At 64.8% G+C, this 18,989-nt stretch overlaps 1 protein-coding gene across 1 annotated transcript in view; it reads right to left on the bottom strand.

Moving 5' to 3' along the window:
* Positions 1-18,989, bottom strand: part of SKI (SKI proto-oncogene) — a 58,648-nt gene that overhangs the window by 5,151 nt on the left and 34,508 nt on the right. Inside the window, exons 2-3 of the mRNA XM_036281430.1 lie at positions 675-797; positions 308-423 (exon numbers count right to left, since the gene is read on the bottom strand). Of these exons, the coding sequence (XP_036137323.1) occupies positions 308-423; positions 675-797 (239 nt within the window). The remainder of the gene's footprint in view (positions 1-307; positions 424-674; positions 798-18,989) is intronic.

The following is an 18,989-nucleotide window of genomic DNA, read 5'->3' as shown; positions in this document are numbered from 1 at the left end:
GGGAGGCGAGGCCCCGTCAGCCCACGCGGCTCAGTGGAGGCAGCGGGCGAGGGGGCGTGTGCAGCGGGCAGGTCCACGCAGGCCACGCACAGAGCAGGAACACGCCCCAGTGCTGCCCGGTCTGGGTGAGCGCGGCCGCCACCCGAGGAGCCCGTCCTCGGGCTCACACAGGCCCTTGCGAGCCGCGTCCATCCCGTCTGCTTGAAAACACTCCTTAGGGAGCTGATCACCGCTGACACGGAGGCTGCGGAGTCCGTCTGGGCCCAGGCCTGTGGTGACTGCGGCTGCTGAACTGAGCGGCCCTTACCTGTCTCGAATCAGGGCTGGGAGGTGTGGGGAGAGCTCTTTGTCACTCGCAGAAACCGCAGGGGACCAGGGTCGGAAGGCGGAGAGGCGCTGGCGAGGGTGCACGCAGCCCAGGCTCTGAGGGGCGGGGCGCCAAGTCAGAGGCCGAGCAGGGGGCTGCCAGCCCGGCCCCCACCCGCAGGCCCCGCCCCTCACCCTGCCCGGCCCCGCCCCTCACCCCACCCGGTCCCGCCCTTCATCCCGCCCCACCCCGCCCAGCCCCGCCCGGTCCCGCCCTTCATCCCGCCCGGCCCCGCCCCTCACCCCGCCCGGCCCCGCCCTTCATCCCTCCCAGCCCCGCCCTTCATCCCACCAGGCCCGGGGCAGACCTTGCTGGAGGAGCTGGCAAGGGTCCGCAGCCAGCCGGACTGTTTGTCCTTCTCAGAAGACGTGGGGTGCTGGGGGGGAGCGTCGTCTGTTTTTCTTATGGAGACGGGGGGCTCGGAGGAGACCTGTGAGGGACACAAACGGAGTTCCCATTGGCACCTCCAGCCATGTCCACAGCCTGGGCAGGGGCCCCCAGCCAGCAGATCCAACTGCACGTGAGGTGTGTCCAGTGGGCTCAGACCCTGACCTGCGTGTGGGAGCAGCGGCACGGGTGGGCCATGAGCGGGCAGAAGTCCTGGCGGGTGCCAAGGGCCTGAGTGAGTCCCCAGCGGGCCTGGCCCTCCCCACAGCCCACAGGAGCAGAAGACCTTTCCCAAGTCTGCTCAGAACAGCTCTGCCTCCCGGAGCCTGGGGGGCAGACCCCCCTGGCCCAGTGTAGGGCCCTCTGTCAGGTAGCCCAGAGCTTGCCAGGGGTGTCACACGCTGCCCCCCCTCCCCCAAGTTCTGGATTTCACCAAATAGAACTAATTTCAAAAACTGCTTCTGAGTGAACATCCCCCCCCCTCACCCCCGCAAGGACCGCTCCAAGGAACATTCTCAGAACGCAGGGTGTGTACAACAGGTCAGCTGAGCTTCAGGATGCTGGGGGTCCGAGGGGGCCCCCAGGCATCTGAAAGCAAGCGAACCTCCCGCCCAGGACCCCAGGAAGCACGGCTCTCTTCCTGGGAAGATGGACGGTGCCCAAAGTATGAGGGGCCTGGCTGTGTCCACGAGGCTCTGTGGGTGCCCAGGCGAGCCGACACAGCTACCCGCTTAGGGACGGACAGTGTCTGCCGGTCACTCTCCCAGGCCTGCCCTCGAGAGGACAGAGCAGATGTTGGGACCCTCCCACCTCCAGGAGCTTGGAGAAAAGCCTGTACCTCAGAACTGGCCCCGAGGGGGCAGGGGCTTCTCTGGGGAGGAGGGGAGGCAAGTGGTCAGTCCAGGTGCTGCTCACCACAGCCGTCACGAGGAAACCAGAGCCATGGGACAGGCTGGACCCTGGGCAGGGGGCCGTGGACTGAGGGCTCCAGGGGAAGGTCCTGTCCGGGCCGCACCCCACCCTGGGGCCGCCACGAGTCCTGCAGCCTCAGTTCAGGAGCCCAGTGGGCAGGGGTGGGGATCAGGAAGTAGGCGGCCCTCAGGCCCCATGGCCAATGCCCCAGGGCGATGGTCTGGGCCCTGCAGCGGAGCCAGTCCAGCTCCTGGGACACGTCTCAGAGGTGAGCCTACAGGCAACTCTGGGTGGTCTGCGCAGACACAGAGACAGCCATTCAGGAAAGACCCACTTGGGGCTACTTTTTACAGGAGCCGGAGCCCAGTGATGGCGCCCTCGGGCCAGCTGACCTCTGCTGCTCTGTGTGGACCTGCCCACCTGGGCACGGGGACACACACACACACACACACACACACACAAGGACGACGACACACACACACAGTGACATGCAAGGGTGGGGCTTCCTGTCTGAGCAGACAGCACACGGGGAGGAAACCAGCCTGGTTGCCACAGGCCCCGATTCCGAGAAACCTCAAGCAACTTCTGAGGGTGTCAGACAGCTTGGCTGCTGGCGGCCACGCCCACCTGCACGGCCCTCAGCCTGGCCCCATCCACTGGGCAGGCTGTGCGGGCACCTTCAAGGCGAGGGCCGCTTCCCGGACGCTGAGCACTCAGACCCATCGCCCACGGCCTCCCACGCCAGTGCTGTGGCTGAGGGACCAGGGGGGACAGGTGCTGCCAAGGAGCAGGCCCAGGCGGAAGCCCAGCAGTTGCCCTGGGCGAATGCCCGTGTGCCCAGAATGCCCGACCCCCCTGACCACCCTGGGATCCTTGAACTCCCTGCCGAAGGGCCAGGCCCTTGCTGCCAGAACAAGTCTGGAGGGAGGGAAGCCTGCCCCTCGGGCTGGGCTTCACCCGCAGCGCCAACCTGGGGGCGAGTCCAACAGCCCTGGGGACCGACCCAGCTGGGGGAAGGGCCTGCAGTCCCACTGTCAGACCTGGTAGGAGACCGTGCAGGGACAGCAGGACAGGAGAGCAGGCCGAGTCTGGGCGAGGAGGGGGACCCTCCCTGAGCGAAGGGCAGAAGCTCTGGGGCCGACCCCAGCCAGCTCCTCGGGGGTAGGAATAGGGATCAAAGTCCAGTGATGGTGCCCTCGGGACAAAGAGCAGAATCCTCCAGACCCCAGGGGACCAAATGGGACCAGAACACAAGGCCCCTGACGCAGTGCCCAGGAGCACGCCAACCCGGAAGCCGGCAGTGGTGGAGCAGGGACCGCAGCCCAGGACCGCAGCCCAGGACCGCAGCGGCTCCCCGAGTGCAGCGGAGCCCCTGGGGCACTCCGAGGACCCCTGGCAGGCTGACCCTGTCTGCCAGGTCTCACAGGCCGGTTCGGACGCCAGGCAGGAGGGCATGGGCAGACCTGGTGGCCCCCAGGCAGGGACAGTCACCCCTGGCCCTCTGGACACCGCATGTCTGGTCACTGCCCAGTTACTGCACTGACAGCCGACAAACGGCCGGCCACAGCTCCTTCCCTCTCACTGCCCACTCCTCGCGCCTTCTAGACACAGGTGTTTGAGCCAACTCGCGGGGCGGCACACACCCGAAGGCAAAGCAGAGCCCACGGCACACAGCCCACAGCCCACACGCGGGTGGGGGTGCCCGGCTGGCCCCGGAAGAAGTTCCCGTGACGGACGGACGTGGTGGAGGGCCTGCTGAGGGCATGGGGCCGGCACCGCTCTGGTGACCTCGCTGACACCCGAGGGTACTTTCCCTCCACTTTTACAGAAGAAGGGAGGGGGGAAGAGACACACTTTGATTGGTTGCCTCCCGAAAGGCCCCAGTCAGGGCTGGAAAGAGAACCTGCAATCCAGGTACCTGCCCTTGACCAGAAATCGAACCCGAGACTCTTCTTCGGTTGGTAGACTGATGGTCTGACTACTGAGCAAACCGGACAGCTGCCTGCTTTTGACCAAGTCCAGACAGCAGGTCGAGACGGGGGAGGTGTCCGTGCGGGGGAAGACAGTTAGGGCCCCGCATTCGGCCACCCCACAGAGAGCAACCCCCAACTTCATACCTTCTCAGGGGTCGCCCATGGGTAGCTCACAGAGCTGGGTGTACCCCTCACATGCTTGTGCTATGCTGTGGGGCACACCTGCCCTGCGCCCTCCCTTCACCCTCTCCCTCAGCCTCTCCCTCACCCCTCTGTACCCTCCCCCTCACCCCTCTGTACCCTCCCCCTCACCCCTCTGTACCCTCCCCTCACCCTCTCTCAGCCTCTCCCTCACCCCTCCGCACCTTCTCCCTCACCCCCTCCCTCACCCCCTCCCTCACCCCCTCCCTCACCCCCTCCAGCACTCCCTCCTGCACAATCTCCCACCAGGTCTCAGCCCACGGGAGGGGAGCACACCGTGGATGGCAGCCAGTCTCAGTGTGACCGCGAGCAGCTGCTCACGCGAGGCGTCTGCACTGTATGTGGACACACAGAGTCGAACAGCAGGGACAGAGCTCCCGGCAAGTGCACAAGCAGGCTGTGCTGGGAGCTGGCTGGGGGGAGCATCCCAGGCCACCCTGATTGCGGTGGGAGGGTTTCTAGGGAAAGCCGAGGTTGGCAGGGGAGACTGTCCCACAAGGGAGGCAACCCCACCACCCCCACAGGGTGCAACCCTGGAGGCCAGCTCGGCAGAAGTCGCAGGAGCACCCCCACGCCCTGAGCGTCTGCCGGGAAAGACATCCCGAGGACCACCCTCCACGGTCCTGCAGAACGAGCCTCCACTGACGGCACCTCCACTGTCACTGCTCCCTTCCCTACGTGGCTGGAAAGGGAGCCTGCAAAGGAGACACCCCCAAGGCTCACCTGGGCAGGGGGTCTGGCAGCCTCTCCACAATGCGAGCCAGGGGCCGAGGTATCTGGCAGCCGGGCCGCTCAAGTGCGAAGCCCCTGCTGAAGCGCGGGGCCGCTCCCCAGCCCGAAACCAGCTGCTCGGGCGACAGTGAGCGGAGGAACGAGAGACAAGCAGAGCAGGGAGGGGCCCAAAGCCAGAAGCCTCTGCGCGGGGAGGACGCCGCGGGGCAGGGGGGCCCACCCCACGGAATGGGAGGGAGGACGTGCGAATCGGGCTCTGTCGGGGTCTGTGTCCAGGGCACAGAGGACAGCCACTCCCAGCACACACACAGAAACAGCTGAAAAAAGGGCAAAGGCCGTGAACTGAGAGGTGCTCGGTATCGCTGGTCCCCAGAGAAACAAAAATCAACCCACACTGAGACCACGCCTCCCACGAGGAGGGCCACACCCACGCCCACGGGAAACAGCGGGTGCCGGCAGGGACAGGGGGACACCGGAGCCTGTGCGCTGCTGAGGGGACGCGGCACGGTGCAGCCGCTGCAGGACCCCCGTGAGCAAATGGCCTGCAGATCGGCCCCCTGGAGAGCGCCGGACGCAGCACGCGGGGAACACTCTTACTTCCGTCAAGGGCACGTGTCACTGTGATCGCGGAGGAGCTGAACCGGAGGACACAACGCAGGGCCTCGCACACTCACTGGGACGGACCACGAGTTTGGTGACAACGTGGAGAAGAAGTAGACCCCACCCACGTTGCTGGAGGGGGGACGGGCCACGGCAGCCGTGGGGCAGTGTGCCGGGTCCACATGAAATACGGAATCCCCAGGAGATGTGGCACCACACCTGGCCCGGCCCCAGACTGCGGAAAACGCATCCACACAGAAGCGTCTGTGAACGCACACAGCAGATCAGACGTGGGGGCCGCCAACACCGCTGCGGGGCAGCCCTGACCACCGCTCAGTGAGCAGCCGGCACAGCAGGCCCCCAGCTGAGTCCATCCACGCGAAAGGCCCGGAGCAGGCAGAGCCGGACGAGAAGTGGGGCCGGGTGCCGAGGCGTGAGAGCTCCCGGGCACAGGTTTTCTCGGCCTGAAGAAAATACTCTGAAACGAGGTCACGGTGATAGTTGCTGAGACCAGAAACAGCACTCTTAGGAAGGGTGAATTTTATGTAAATGATTTCAATAAAGCTGTTATAAGAAGCATTTTTTTAAAAAGGTGACACAAATTGTTGGCTGAACACCAAACCGCCGAGGTCAGCGGCTTCCCCAACTGGGGCCCAGCAAAGGCCAGAGCCACTGCTGCGCCCGAGCCGGGCACCCCAGCCTCCAGGCCTCCTGACCAGGCTATCCCACGGTGGCTGGTCTAAGCTGTGGCGGTGAGAGTTCGGCCAGGCCATTGGGGGTGGGGTGGCCACCAGGAGTGCAAGCAGCTCTTGGGAGGGGGCCAAGCAGCTGGTCCAGGGCAGGCACCGGCCACGGCCACGGACTCCCAGAGGCTGGAGGGATGGCACCCTACTGGGCCTGGGCCAGGGGCCATGGGGGCGGGGGAGACAAGAAGACCCTCTCTTGCCTGGCACCAATGCACAGGCCGGCAGCGGGCTCGAGACCACCATCCCACAGAGCAGTGGGCCAGGGAGCCATGCCGAGCCCCCTCCCAGGTCATCGGACTGGACTTGTGCTGTCCTCCCCACCTCCCCCCCCTCAGGGCCTGACCACCAAGCCCCTCGCAGCAGCCTGGCCTCAGGTTTCCGCCGGTTCCAGACACGGAGGCTGCCTCCAGGGCAGAGGCTCCCAGACGCAACTCTGGCCTCTCGCTGTGTCCCATCAGCACCTCACAACCACTCAGAGGACAGCAGCCCACCTCCAACCCCAGGACCCCACAGCAGTGAGACCGGTCTGCACCCCAAGCCCGGGACCCCACAGCACTGAGAACCAGCCTGCACCCCAAGCCCGGGACCCCACAGCAGTGAGAACCAGCCTGCACCCCAACCCCAGGACCCCACAGCAGTGAGACCGGTCTGCACCCCAAGCCCGGGACCCCACAGCACTGAGAACCAGCCTGCACCCCAAGCCCGGGACCCCACAGCAGTGAGAACCAGCCTGCACCCCAAGCCCGGGACCCCACAGCACTGAGAACCAGCCTGCACCCCAAGCCCGGGACCCCACAGCACTGAGAACCAGCCTGCACCCCAAGCCCGGGACCCCACAGCACTGAGAACCAGCCTGCACCCCAACCCTGGGACCCCACAGACCTGAGAACCAGCCTGCACCCCAACCCCGGGACCCCACAGCAGTGAGACCGGTCTGCACCCCAAGCCCGGGACCCCACAGCACTGAGAACCAGCCTGCACCCCAAGCCCGGGACCCCACAGCAGTGAGAACCAGCCTGCACCCCAAGCCCGGGACCCCACAGCACTGAGAACCAGCCTGCACCCCAAGCCCAGGACCCCACAGCACTGAGAACCAGCCTGCACCCCAAGCCCGGGACCCCACAGCACTGAGAACCAGCCTGCACCCCAACCCCGGGACCCCACAGACCTGAGAACCAGCCTGCACCCCAACCCCGGGACCCCACAGACCTGAGAACCAGCCTGCACCCCAACCCTGGGAACCCACAGCACTGAGAACCAGCCTGTACCCCAAGCCCGGGACCCCACAGCACTGAGAACCAGCCTGCACCCCAAGCCCGGGACCTCACAGCAGTGAGAACCAGCCTGCACCCCAACCCCGGGACCCCACAGCACTGAGAACCAGCCTGTACCCCAAGCCCGGGACCCCACAGCACTGAGAACCAGCCTGCACCCCAACCCCAGGACCCCACAGCACTGAGAACCAGCCTGCACCCCAACCCCGGGACCCCACAGCACTGAGAACCAGCTTGCACCCCAAGCCCGGGACCTCACAGCACTGAGAACCAGCCTGCACCCCAACCCTGGGACCCCACAGCACTGAGAACCAGCCTGTACCCCAAGCCCGGGACCCCACAGCACTGAGAACCAGCCTGCACCCCAACCCTGGGACCCCACAGCACTGAGAACCAGCCTGTACCCCAAGCCCGGGACCCCACAGCACTGAGAACCAGCCTGCACCCCAACCCCGGGACCCCACAGCACTGAGAACCAGCCTGCACCCCAACCCCGGGACCCCACAGCACTGAGAACCAGCCTGCACTGGCCCCAGGACTGGCAGCTGATGAAATATTCTCACAAATTGGCCAAAAAAAAAAGCTCCAAGTACAGTGGAACATTTTTTTTCTTTCCTTTTTTTAAAAAATTGATTTTAGAGAGGGGAAGAGGGAGGGAGGGAAGGAAGGAAGAAGGGGAGAAAAACATCCACGGGCGGCCTCCAGCGCGCACGCCAAGCAAAGATGGAGCCCGCCGCCTTCGGGTGCGCAGGATGACGCTCCGACTGGACCATCACAGCTGTCACTCAAGGGCAGTCCTTTCCCCACCGGCAGGTCCACCGTGGAACTGGACCGTGAAGCAGTTTGCAGTCAGAAAGTCACGGTGGACGAGAAGGGAGGTCCCACCCCGCGCTCCCGTCACCTGAATTCCCAGAGAAGGGACACACTCGGGACTTTCCACATCAACCTACTAAGACTGTCAGCCCTGGTGACGGGAGCCTGGTGAGTTCCATCCCTCAGAGCTAAGACAGGTGAGCGCGGGCAGCTGTGTGTCCACCACACGACCTGCAGGGAGAGCCCGAGGGGGGCCAGTAGTGCTGGGGAAGCGGGTCTCTGACCCGAGGACAGAGCCTGCCCATCAGGGGTCCACAGAAAACAGCCAACAGCACAGCAAAAGCACAAAAACTGTTCATGGAGACGTCAAGTGGACAGGTCAGGCCCTGGCACTTCTTCTGCCCTGGACACCGCTGTCACATCGCCCAGCCACGGAGCCTGCGGCCATGAGCCTGCACCATGCCTGCCTCTCGGCCCACGGGGAGACCAGGAAGCCTCTCACAACACTTCCGAGCGCAGAGTCGGTGGCATCACCCTGACGCAGAGCTGAGCTCAGGAGGAAAGTCCGAGTCCCAGGGCCATGGTGCAGGGGAACTGACACCTCGTCTGTCAGCCCGGGTAGGCCTGCCATGACCACCTAGAGCCAAGGACCCTGCCCACCAGGCCAGGAGGGGGAGACCACCCAGGAGCATCCATCACCAAAGCTGCAGGGACCCGGGGAGGCCGGCATGGAGGGCACGTGGGCAGAGGGTCTGGGCAGCGCCATGCAGACAGCCACATGGGTCAGCTCGGGCCTCCTCCAAAGAGCGGTGGGGACGCTGACCCAGAGGAGGCTCAGAGGGTAAACACCAGAGAAGAAAAGTGAGAAAGAGTAAAACGTCAGAACAGACCAGGCCGATCGGGAAAAGAACTTTCCAGAACAGAAACCGCTCTCAGGCCGATTGTGCCAACGCAGTGGAAATGAGAGGAAGGCGGAGGGCGGAGGGGCCCTGGGCCGGGAAACCTCGACCTGGGGAGGAGGAACCCGCGGGCGCAGGGCCTGGCAGCAGCCTCTGCTCTGGGGTTCGAGGTCACCGCCACCCACGGGTCACGACGTGTGCGTGGTGCCTGCACCCCCAGCAGAGGCCTGGTGAGCACGGTTCCAGCCCAGGAGCTGGAGCACAGGCGGGCATGCCTGTGACGAGACACAGCGCCCATCGCAACCACCCTGCTGGGCTGGCCTCCCGCTGGGACGTTCAATACCCAGGACCAGGCGAACATGGCCCACAGCCCGCACCCCACCAAGCACCGGAGCGCCAGTCCCCAAAACACACTCCTGTGCCCAGGTCCTATACTCCAGCCCAGCATGTGCTGGGGGCCCTTTCAGAAGAGTCAGTGGTTTAGCCCTGGCCGGTTTGGCTCAGCGGTTAGAGCGTCGGCCTGCGGTCCAGAGAGACCCAGGTTCGGTTCCCGCTAAGGGCACGTACCTCGGTGGCAGTTTGTCCCCGGCCCTGGTTGGGTCGTGTGGGTGGCAGCCACTCGATGTGTCCCTTTCACATCGATGTTTCTCTCTCCCGCTCTCTCCCTCCCACTCTATCTGAACAAAAAATGGAAAAATGTCCTCGGGTGAGGATAAAAAAAAAGAGCCAGGGGTCTAGAACGGACACAACTACTCGTGAGCACCGGTCCTTCCCACGCGGTAGCTCGTTCCACGCCGTGCTGAAACCACGTTTTCCGACTGCTGTGGCACAGAGGGGGCAGACTAAATCCCCAGGCAGCCCCAAACCCCAAAAGGAAGTGTGAACAACAATTCTAAAGACTCACTTCGATTTTTTTACATTAAGGGGTGCCTCTCTTCTGCTACACCCCCACTTTTCTGAGGAAACCCCCCCTCCTCACGAGGCCACTCGGCACTGCCCTTCCCCAGGTTCCACACAGGAGGGACACCTGGGGCTGCAGCTCCCAGCCCCCAGTGGTTGGGGCGCCTCCAGACTGCCCACCAGCCCCCATCGGTCTGAGGCCAACACCCCCACAGACTCCTGGGGCAGGAAGGGGACACACAGCCCAGCAGCAGCCTTGGAGGAAGGAGGGGCCCCAGACGAGGTGGCACAGGAGGCAGGACCAGGACCAGGTTCCCATGAAGACAGGGCATCCGTCCTGACCACAAGCTCTTTGTGTCCCTCGCTGCCACCAGCCCCGGACCCCAGGGCCTCCCCAACCCTACAAACCTGCACTTTCAGGACCAGAGAGCGGGGTGGGGGAGGGGCGGGCGCCTTCCTTTCCCTTTCAGCCGCCCAGTAACTGCGAGGACTGTGAACTAGCCGGACAACAAAGCCTGCTCGAGCCGCGTTTGCATCGGGGCCGCTGGGCACAGGCCCTTCCCCACACCCAGGCCTGCTCCAGCCGTGTCTGCATGGGGCCGCTGGGCACAGGCCCTTCCCCACACCCAGGCCTGCTCCAGCCGTGTCTGCATCGGGGCCGCTGGGCACAGGCCCTTCCCCACACCCAGGCCAGCGTGGGGCGGTGGCGGCCCCCCGGGCCCCCCGGGCAGAGACGAGCTGCAGAAAGCGGAAGCCAGGGAAGGGCTGCAGACTGCGGTCCGGTTCCTGGAAGGCTGGCTGAGCGGCCTGAGCACAGGCTTCCCGGCCGCAGGGACTCCCACTGCCGCTCTCGCCCGCCAGCGCCCCAGGAAGGACGGCTCCCCGACAAGCCTTCCACACACAGGGCCCCGGGCCGCAGACCACGGGGCGCACAGGCCGGCCCGGCCTCCGGGGGACGAGGCGCTTCCCAGCGATGCCTGGGACCCTGGCGCACCGGGTGGGGCACTTTCTCTGGCGCTGGGAGCAGCAGGAGCAGAGCGGTCGACGTCCCGCCCTCCTACCCGGGGCCCCCCATCTGCTACGGGGGTGCGTGGGCTCCTCCACCACCACCCGCCCACCATCTCCATGGCGTCTCCAGCCCTGTGACACTGTGCATCACCACAGGACCCTCTGAAGGGACTCCCCCAAACCTGCCTCCTCCAAGGTGCCACACTCCTTGCCTGGGAGGGACCGGGGACACCCTCTGGCTGCTCTCCTTAAACCCACAGGGCACCCCCCACTCCTATCACCTGACTCTGTGCCCAGGACAAAGGCCGTGCCCCTGACTCAGCACTGCCTGCCACGCTTGGGCACACAAAGAGACGAGTGTGTGTGATCTGTGGAAGCGAAAGGCCTGGGCAGTCAGTGTGGACCTGCAGTGGGAATGGGCGGGGCCTGATGAACACCCCAGGGACCCTGCCCGACCTGCGAAGGCTGGCAGGGTGGGCTGGTGGTCAGTGGAAGGGAGACGTCCCACGTCCGCCCTGTCTGGTTATGTCGGTACAGGACATCAGCCAGGGGCTGGCCAGGGGTGGTCAAGGCGCTACTGAACCCCGGATGCACCCAACGCAGACTGGACTGGCCACGAGGAGGCCCCAGGACTTGCGGCTCCTGCCTCCTTCTCACTCCAAACACCAAATCAGACGCCGCCCCGGGGTGTGGGAGCCAGTGCCATGCCAGGCCCGGCTGGGAGGAGTGGAGGAGTTCCTTCTCGGCAGAAGAGACCAGCAGGCAGAGGGGCCGGGTGAGTGTCCAGTGCCACGCTGTTTGCACCCCAAGGACACCTGGGCGGCGCAGGGGTTCCGTCCCTGCACGCACCCCCAGGCGCCATCTCCGCCACCACCGGTTCCTGCAGGAGGGGCAGCTGGGCCCAGAGCTGGCAAGCCCGAGCCTGCCAAGTCTCCTCGCAGAGAGAGCCTCCCTTCGTCCAACCCCCTCTTCCCAGCACAAAGGCTCCGGCTCACACCCTGCGATGAATTATGCAGAACAGCTCAATTATGAGGAGGTGCGGGGCCGGGAGCCCCGGAGGGGACGAGGAGGAGCCTGGCAGCTCGGGCCCTGGAGGTGGCAGAGGTGCTCTGTCAGCAGGAGGCCCAGCACCTGGATGTGGGCAGTGAATCCAGGCTCACATTCACCTGGGGGTGGGATTTTGGGAGGGGTCCGAGGATGAAGACCTCTGAGCCTGGAATTAAGTCCCAAACTCCACCCCCTGGATCTTGCCCCGCCGCACCCAGTGGGCCAGCGGCAGCTGAGATCGGAGCTGGACATCACGGTCTCCAGCCTGTAGCTGAGGGGGCACAGACAGGACTCCACAGAAACTGCAGGAGAGCCGCTGGGCTGTGCCGGCGGCCAAGGGCTCCAGGGTAAGTAGAGGGAACACAGGGCACCGGAGCCCCCGGTTCCCCACTCTGAGCACCCCGGGGATGCACACAGGAAATAGTGACCCTGCGGCTCCCCACCTGCCAGACCCCATTTCAGTGCTGATCTTGCAGACGATTCACCCAAAAAACTAGAGTGTATGTCTGAGGGGGTCTTCAAGAAAGGCAGCGGGAGGGGGCGAGGAACCTGCTCTGAAACAGTCCCAGAGGCCCCTGGCCCCCGGCAAGGCCCTGCCGGGGCGCCATCTGCAGCCCACACCCCTGTCCCGCTCAGGGAGACCCTGTTTCTCTCCAGGCCGGAGTCCAGATGCGTGTTCCAGGCACAAATGGCCTGTGCAATTTCAGGGGTCCGGGCCGCAGGAAGCCCCGCCCTCACATCCGAAAGGGGCAGTGCACGCCGTGGGCAGTGAGCCACGGCAGAGCCGAAACGGCCCCCTTTCTTTACCCTGAGAGCCACGGAAAGCACCTGAGCGAGAGATGGGGAAGAGAGGTGAAGGTGCTCCTGACGAGATGAGCTTTCGATCTGGACGAGGACCCTTGCCGGCAAACACCCCTCTTCACACTGTCCCCGTGGGTCCTGCAGGAGGCGCCGCAAGTGTCACCGGCAGCTGTCCAGCCGGGGGCCCCACACTAGACATGGCAAAGTGGGAACCATGTCCTAATGGGTTTAAGAGCAAATGCTTCCAAAGGAAGTTCCAAGCCCATCCCTGAACACCTCCCCACAGCACACACGGCGCGCACTGTGCGCACCGGGGACAGCCGTGCACCAGGAAGGTGGGCGGAGCCACACAGGAGTGGAAGTCAGCCCGGCACCCGTGCCATGGGGCAGGCCGTTCCCAGGAGCACGGCCGTGCCCACCTCCAGGCCAGAGCGCCGCCTCACCGCCTGCCCTCAAACTCAAGAACCTTCTGGTAGCTCTGAACACCAGGAGATAAAACTGCACTCCAGGGAGAGCAAAAACGTTGTGTCCTAAACTCAAATTACAAAATAAAATCTCTTCAGCGTCAGGAAGGTTGTTTGAGGGTGCCTTTGTCCAGGAGAGCAGGGCTGTTGTCCCTCCACCCCGCAACAGCAGCCTCGCGGAGCCCTGGGCGGCACGGCCTGTGGGGCGGGTGACGCTCGCAGACCACAGGGAACACAGCCCGGGAGACTGCTCGGCAGGCAGCACAGGCTCGGGGCACAGGCGGCCTGGCTCGGGGCTGCGGCCTGGGGCACCTCCCCAAGGGCCATGCTCTCAGCCAGGGAGGTGCCACGTCCGGGGCCTGGGTTCCCCTGGACAGGCTCTCAGGAGGCAACGCCCTTGGGACTGGTGGCCAGAAGCGGTGTGGCCGGTGCCAAGCAGGGGACATGGCCTCAGCCCCTCACTCTTGCAGTGGCCACCACACCCACACCTGCAAGCGGCCCTGAGGGAAAGCAGGGCACCCTCGCTGAGCGAGGGGGCCGGGGAGGTGGGGGTGCGCAGAAAGGAAGACGGGCCAGGCCGGGTCATCACCAGGGACAGGGGCCCAAGCCCCTGGGGCCTTCTGTGCTGCGCTGCCCACCCAAGGCTGTCCAAAGGCCCCTGGGCAGGGCCGCTCCTGCTGAAGGTCTGGCCTGGCCTTCCAGGCGGCGCTGGGTCAGGACAGGACACTTTCACCCGCTTCCCAGTCAGGAAGTGGGAACCAGCGGCAGCCCCGCCCACACTCGGGTCTGTTTTGCTTCCTGGCGCCTCCCCCTCCTCAGAGCACGGCAGACGCCCTGTTGTTTTCTCTCCATAGAAACCGACACAACACTGAGCTGAGCGCTCGAGCCGGGGTGGACAGCGGCTGCCCAGCTGCAGGGGACTCAGAGCTCCGGGCTGACAACGACCCGGCAAAGCCGCTCTGGCCTGTCCCCAGCGCCTGGGCTGGAAGACGGCCTCAGGTCCCCACGGATGTGACCGTGTTCCGAACGTGGACACACAGAGCTGGAGCTCAGAAGCCACCGGCCTGTCGCCAGCTCCAACCAGCCCACAGGAAGGCAGGCCACTGGAGCGGTTCCGGAACATTCCCCAGTAAACTGACAGGACACACTCCACAAAATGCCCACTGCTCCAGCCCTGACAAAGTGCAAACAGCTCTCCTCTGAGACTGCGACTGCGGGGGTGGGGTGGGGACAAAGGGCCCTGCCCGGCCACCTGCGGCAGGAGGTGGAAGCTGACTTCAGGACCCCAGGAGAGCCAGGACTCAGTGTGGGGGGTGGGGGAGAGAAGAACCCGATACTTCAGACTGCCCCCCGGACCACGGGCAGGGATCACTGACCGCAACCACGCCCGCCCCCCACCAGGAACCCTGTCACTTAGAACAGGACATGTCTCCAAGCTGCAGAACGCTCCACCGTCACCTCTCCAACAGGGGTCACCGGGCCCCAAGACCCCCATCGCCCTTTGCCGCTGAGCATCCAAGGACGGGCTCCTGGCCCCAAAGTTCTCACCAAGGCTGCCAGGCCAGCGTGGGGTGAAGTCCCTGCACTGGGCTCAGGACCTGCCCCCACCCCTCCCCCAGGGCCAACGTCAGCCGCCTGGTCCCCTGGCTTTCCCACGCCCTGCCGGGCCCTCCCCTCACAGCCTGGGATCCAGGACCACAAGGACCACGTGGGCAGGGTGGGGTTCTCCAGGGACCTCGGCAGCAGCTACAGGGTAAGAACAGGCCCACTGCACCTTCTCTCGGGCAGAGGAGTGGCCTGCAGCCCCTCCCCGGGTCCTGGGCGGAGGGTGGACGCTGGGGCTGGTGGCAGCCCGTGGGCTCAGCAACACAAGGGTTTCCATGGTTTGGGGAAGCCCCACCCACCACCCACAGCGATGGGCCGACCCCTGGTGACCCCAGCGCTGGTCTGGGCCTGCTCTGCTCACTGAGAACAAGGTCGCAGCAGGGGTGGGCCCGCTGCCCCCCTCGCCCCCGCTCCGAGCCGGGGTTCAACGACTCCGTCAGGAGGGGTCTCCTGCTCTACCGCTCAGACACCTGAACTGTAGTCAGTCTCAGCTGTTTTCTAAACGGGTTCATCCTTCCGAAAGGCGCCTGCGTGAGGAGTCTCGCCGCCAGCCCAGGGCGCTTCCGGGAGAAGCCACCAGGAGAAAGGCCAGGCGGCCGCAGGGCCGGGAGACTGAACACCGTTCAGAGGGTCCGATCCCGAGGGTCAGGCTCCTGCAACAACGACGGGATGCTGGGGGGTGGCCTCCGGGAGAAGGGGCCACGGTGAGCCCTTACAGGTGCTTCCTAAATGGCTAAAGGGGGAGGGCACCCCTTAATCTGCTTTTGAAAAGCCTGGGCCTCCACCAGCGCAGAGACCTGCCATAAGCAGGAGACCATCGCGAACAGGCCCTCGACTTCCCCTCAGAGGACACTCACAATGGGCCAACTCGAGGGAGAAAGAGCCCTCTGTCTGCAGGGCTGGGGTGTGCGGGTTTGCCTTGGCGGGGGGACAGCTTTCCGCAGCCCGCCCCTCCCCCAGCTCCCTCTACTTGCAGCTGGAGCTGTCCTTAGAGGGAAGGAGGCATTTCCTGTGTCCCCTCCCCCTAATTTCCCGGCATTCTTGGCAAGCCCAGAAGAGGCAGCAAGAACAGGGAGGGGGCCGGCCGCCAACCCCACCCCCACCCCCTCGGCGGCGCACAGGGCTTGGGCGTGGGGGAAGGGAGCAGTGTGCCCAGAAGCCCGATGGGGACAGGGGCTCTGCTGTGGCTTTCCTCCCCGGGGTGCCTGCCAGGCCCGGGACCCACAGAGGCTCGGCAGGAAGGGACCAGTGCACAGGCCGCAGGGGGTGCCCTCAAGGCTGCACGCACCCCGATGCCAGGGATTCCAGGGCCTTGGCTGGAGAGTGTGCTGCCCAGCCTGCTGGAGGCCCCTCCGGGACACAGATGTCCAGTGGGTGGGAGTCTGGGTGACTGTCCAGTCACTGGCCACGGAGTCCCTGCCAGGCATGACACCTAGAGATGGGGGGACAGCCCTGCTCTGTTCAGCACAGCCCTGGGCCCACCAGGGACAGGCAGGCGGGCTCCGCCAGCCTCCGCTCCCACCTCCCAGGGCTGTGCACCTCCTCCCACAGGCCCTGCGATCTCGACCGGGCTCTGGCGCTGTCAGTCAGGAGGTCGGCCTCAGGAGGGACCCAGCTCGTGTGGCCATGTCCCTGGGGGCCTGGGCTGTGTGCCTCGTCGCGGGGGAGCACATCCACACAGTCTGGGGTGCAGCAAAGCCTGAGGGAGGACCCGTGTATGCGTCCATCTGAGGCTGCCGGGAGGCCCTGGGTGTCTCAGGGACATTAGGGTTTTCTCAGGGTTCTGGCCCTCAAGCAAGTGCAGGACTCGGCCAGAGCTTCATGGGGATGGTGACCACCTCCTGGTCCCGGGGCCAGGGTGCTGGGAATATGGCATTGGTTCCCAGGCAGCTCTGGGAGGCCTGGCTGGCCCCTCCCCCAACCACAGTGACAGGAAGCCCAACTCAGACAGGCTGAGACAAATGGAGTCCCCACCGCAAGGCCAGGGCTGATCTCCACGGACACCCTGGGCTCAGAGGGGCCCACCCCCTGGACACACCCATGCCCTGTCAGCAGGCACAGGAGAGGAAACGGATCGAGAGGACCATCCCACCAGACTCCCAGGTGGGCATGCGACCCAGCCGTGTGCCTACCAAACCCCAAAACCCCTCGCAGCCTCCAACAAACAGCCTGGCCCCCAGAAGCCCTGCAGCTTAGCCTGTGCTGACTGACCTGCACAGCCCTACCCAGGACCCTTGGTGACGCAGAGACTCGGGACTTCCTAGAACTGGAAGGACAAGCACAAGCCAGAGGGTCTGCACCAGTGGCCGCCACAAAGGCTGCCATGCACCGCCTCCCAGCAAGGACAGCAAAGGCCGGGCTGGGCCAGGCATGAGTGGCGTGGCCAGACCTGCAGTGGGCACATCGATGTTCACCTTGAAGGACTCCTGCCAGCCCTCCCGGCACATAGACGTAGCAGCACACGTCCACCCTGTCCTATGAGCTAAGAGCAAGGGCCCAGCTGCGACTGGTGCCTGGGTGTAAGGACTTGGCTCCAGCAGCCATTTTGGGCCATGAGGCAAGAAGTAATAGTCGCAGGGAGACGGCAAGCGCAGCGCCACTGTGAGCCTGCCCGCAGCCCTCTCGCCAGAGGGAGAAAGAAGCCCCTAACACGCGAAGCAGCTGGGCGGGTGTGCACGTGTGCACGTTGTCGTCTTGTGTTGAAGACTGCCTCCTAGCCGGAAGGCGTTGCAAGGAGACACTGTGGTCAAGGACGGGCGCACTGGCACGGGCGTGCTGACTGACAAAGCTAGATGCTTTTCAAGGAGTTTTAGGTTTTGAAAGTCTGGAACATTCGTCTTTATTTGTTTATTTTGCTGTGTTTTATTTTTTGTTCACTGAATTTCTTTTTTTTTTAAAGCTAAAGTGGAAGACAGTGGGGGAGGGAGGGAGAGATGGAAACATGGATGTGAGAGAGACACATTGATGGGTTGCCTCCGCATGGCCCCAGTGGGGGCTGGGGAGCGAACCTGCAACCCAGGCACATGCCCTTGACCAGAAATCGATCCCAAGACCCTTTGGTCCACGGGCCGACTCCAACCGCTGAGCCAAACTGGCCAGGGCTAATAGTCTTTATCTTAAACAAAATACTTCTCATCAGTCAGACGGAGACCCTCCAAGTCCCTGAGGGAGAGACACTGCGGCACTGGCCCAGTTCTGCGGTTGGGTCTCCACCCGGGCCAGGGGTCTCACTTTCCGTACTTCGTCTCAACAGCAGCAGAGGCCAAGGGCTGGGACGCTCATGGACACCACTGCAGACACATGAGGGCACAGGGCCTGCACCTCCGTTTCAGAACAAAAGAGAAGACTCTCGAAGGCTGGGTCCTGAGTATGTCAGGACCGAGCTCCCAACATGCTTTTCATCTAACCCCATAAATCAGCAGCACTAACAAGAGTTAGGGAAAGAAAGCAACCAGGAATTCAAGAACCGCAGGTGGTCAACCCTCAGAGGTGCTAGCTGTTCCTCCATCTGCTCCCCGCCCCCAGCCCCGCCAGGAGGGGGCAGGTGGGGGAGGGGCAGTGGGGCGGCTCTCCCGCCCAGGGCCACAGGAGCTGGCAGGGAGGGGCCAGGAGAGCAGCGGGCACAGCCCACCTGGTGCGGCGACCTCCCCGGGGTTCCCGCGGCCTCGAGGGCCGGCCTCTCCTCACCCCAGGTCTCGGCCCTTCCTTCGGAGACCAACAGCAGGCACCAAGGAACCGACCTGACTGGTGCCCCTGGGGTGTGTCCTGCCACGGCTCAGGGTGGCAAGGTGGCGCCAGACCACGCCCCCCCTGGAAGCCCCAGTGTGAACGGGCTGTGGCAGGTTCTGGGCCTCCACACAGAGCAGACCCCCCAGAATGACAGGAAAGCCACTCAGCGCCCAGCCCTGAGAAGACACCCAATGCCGAGGCCGACCCCCGGAGACCCAGCCCCAAGGCCCCCCGGGCATGGAGCCTGCAAAACCCCTGCCCAGGAGGAAGGGAGGAGCGGCATGTCCCTGGGAGTCAGGGGAGGAGGATGCTGGCCCGTGGCTGCTGTCCCCACCCCGACAGGCCCCTCTGCCACATTCCTCCAGCAAACGTGTAAAGACAGAGTAGGCCGTTTCCAGAAACAACACCCCTCACCCCCTCTCGCCCCAGGGCTGGCCCTGCCCAGATGTCAGAGAAAACGAACCCCTCATTCCAGACTGCAAACTCAGACACCCTAACCCAAATGCAAGCCAGAGGGCCACCATGCCCCCG

This window comes from Molossus molossus, unplaced genomic scaffold, assembly GCF_014108415.1.
Source record: "Molossus molossus isolate mMolMol1 unplaced genomic scaffold, mMolMol1.p scaffold_m16_p_35, whole genome shotgun sequence".
Taxonomy (NCBI): domain Eukaryota; kingdom Metazoa; phylum Chordata; class Mammalia; order Chiroptera; family Molossidae; genus Molossus; species Molossus molossus.
Note: the sequence above shows the minus strand (reverse complement) of the source record. Positions and strands in the feature narration are given on the sequence as shown.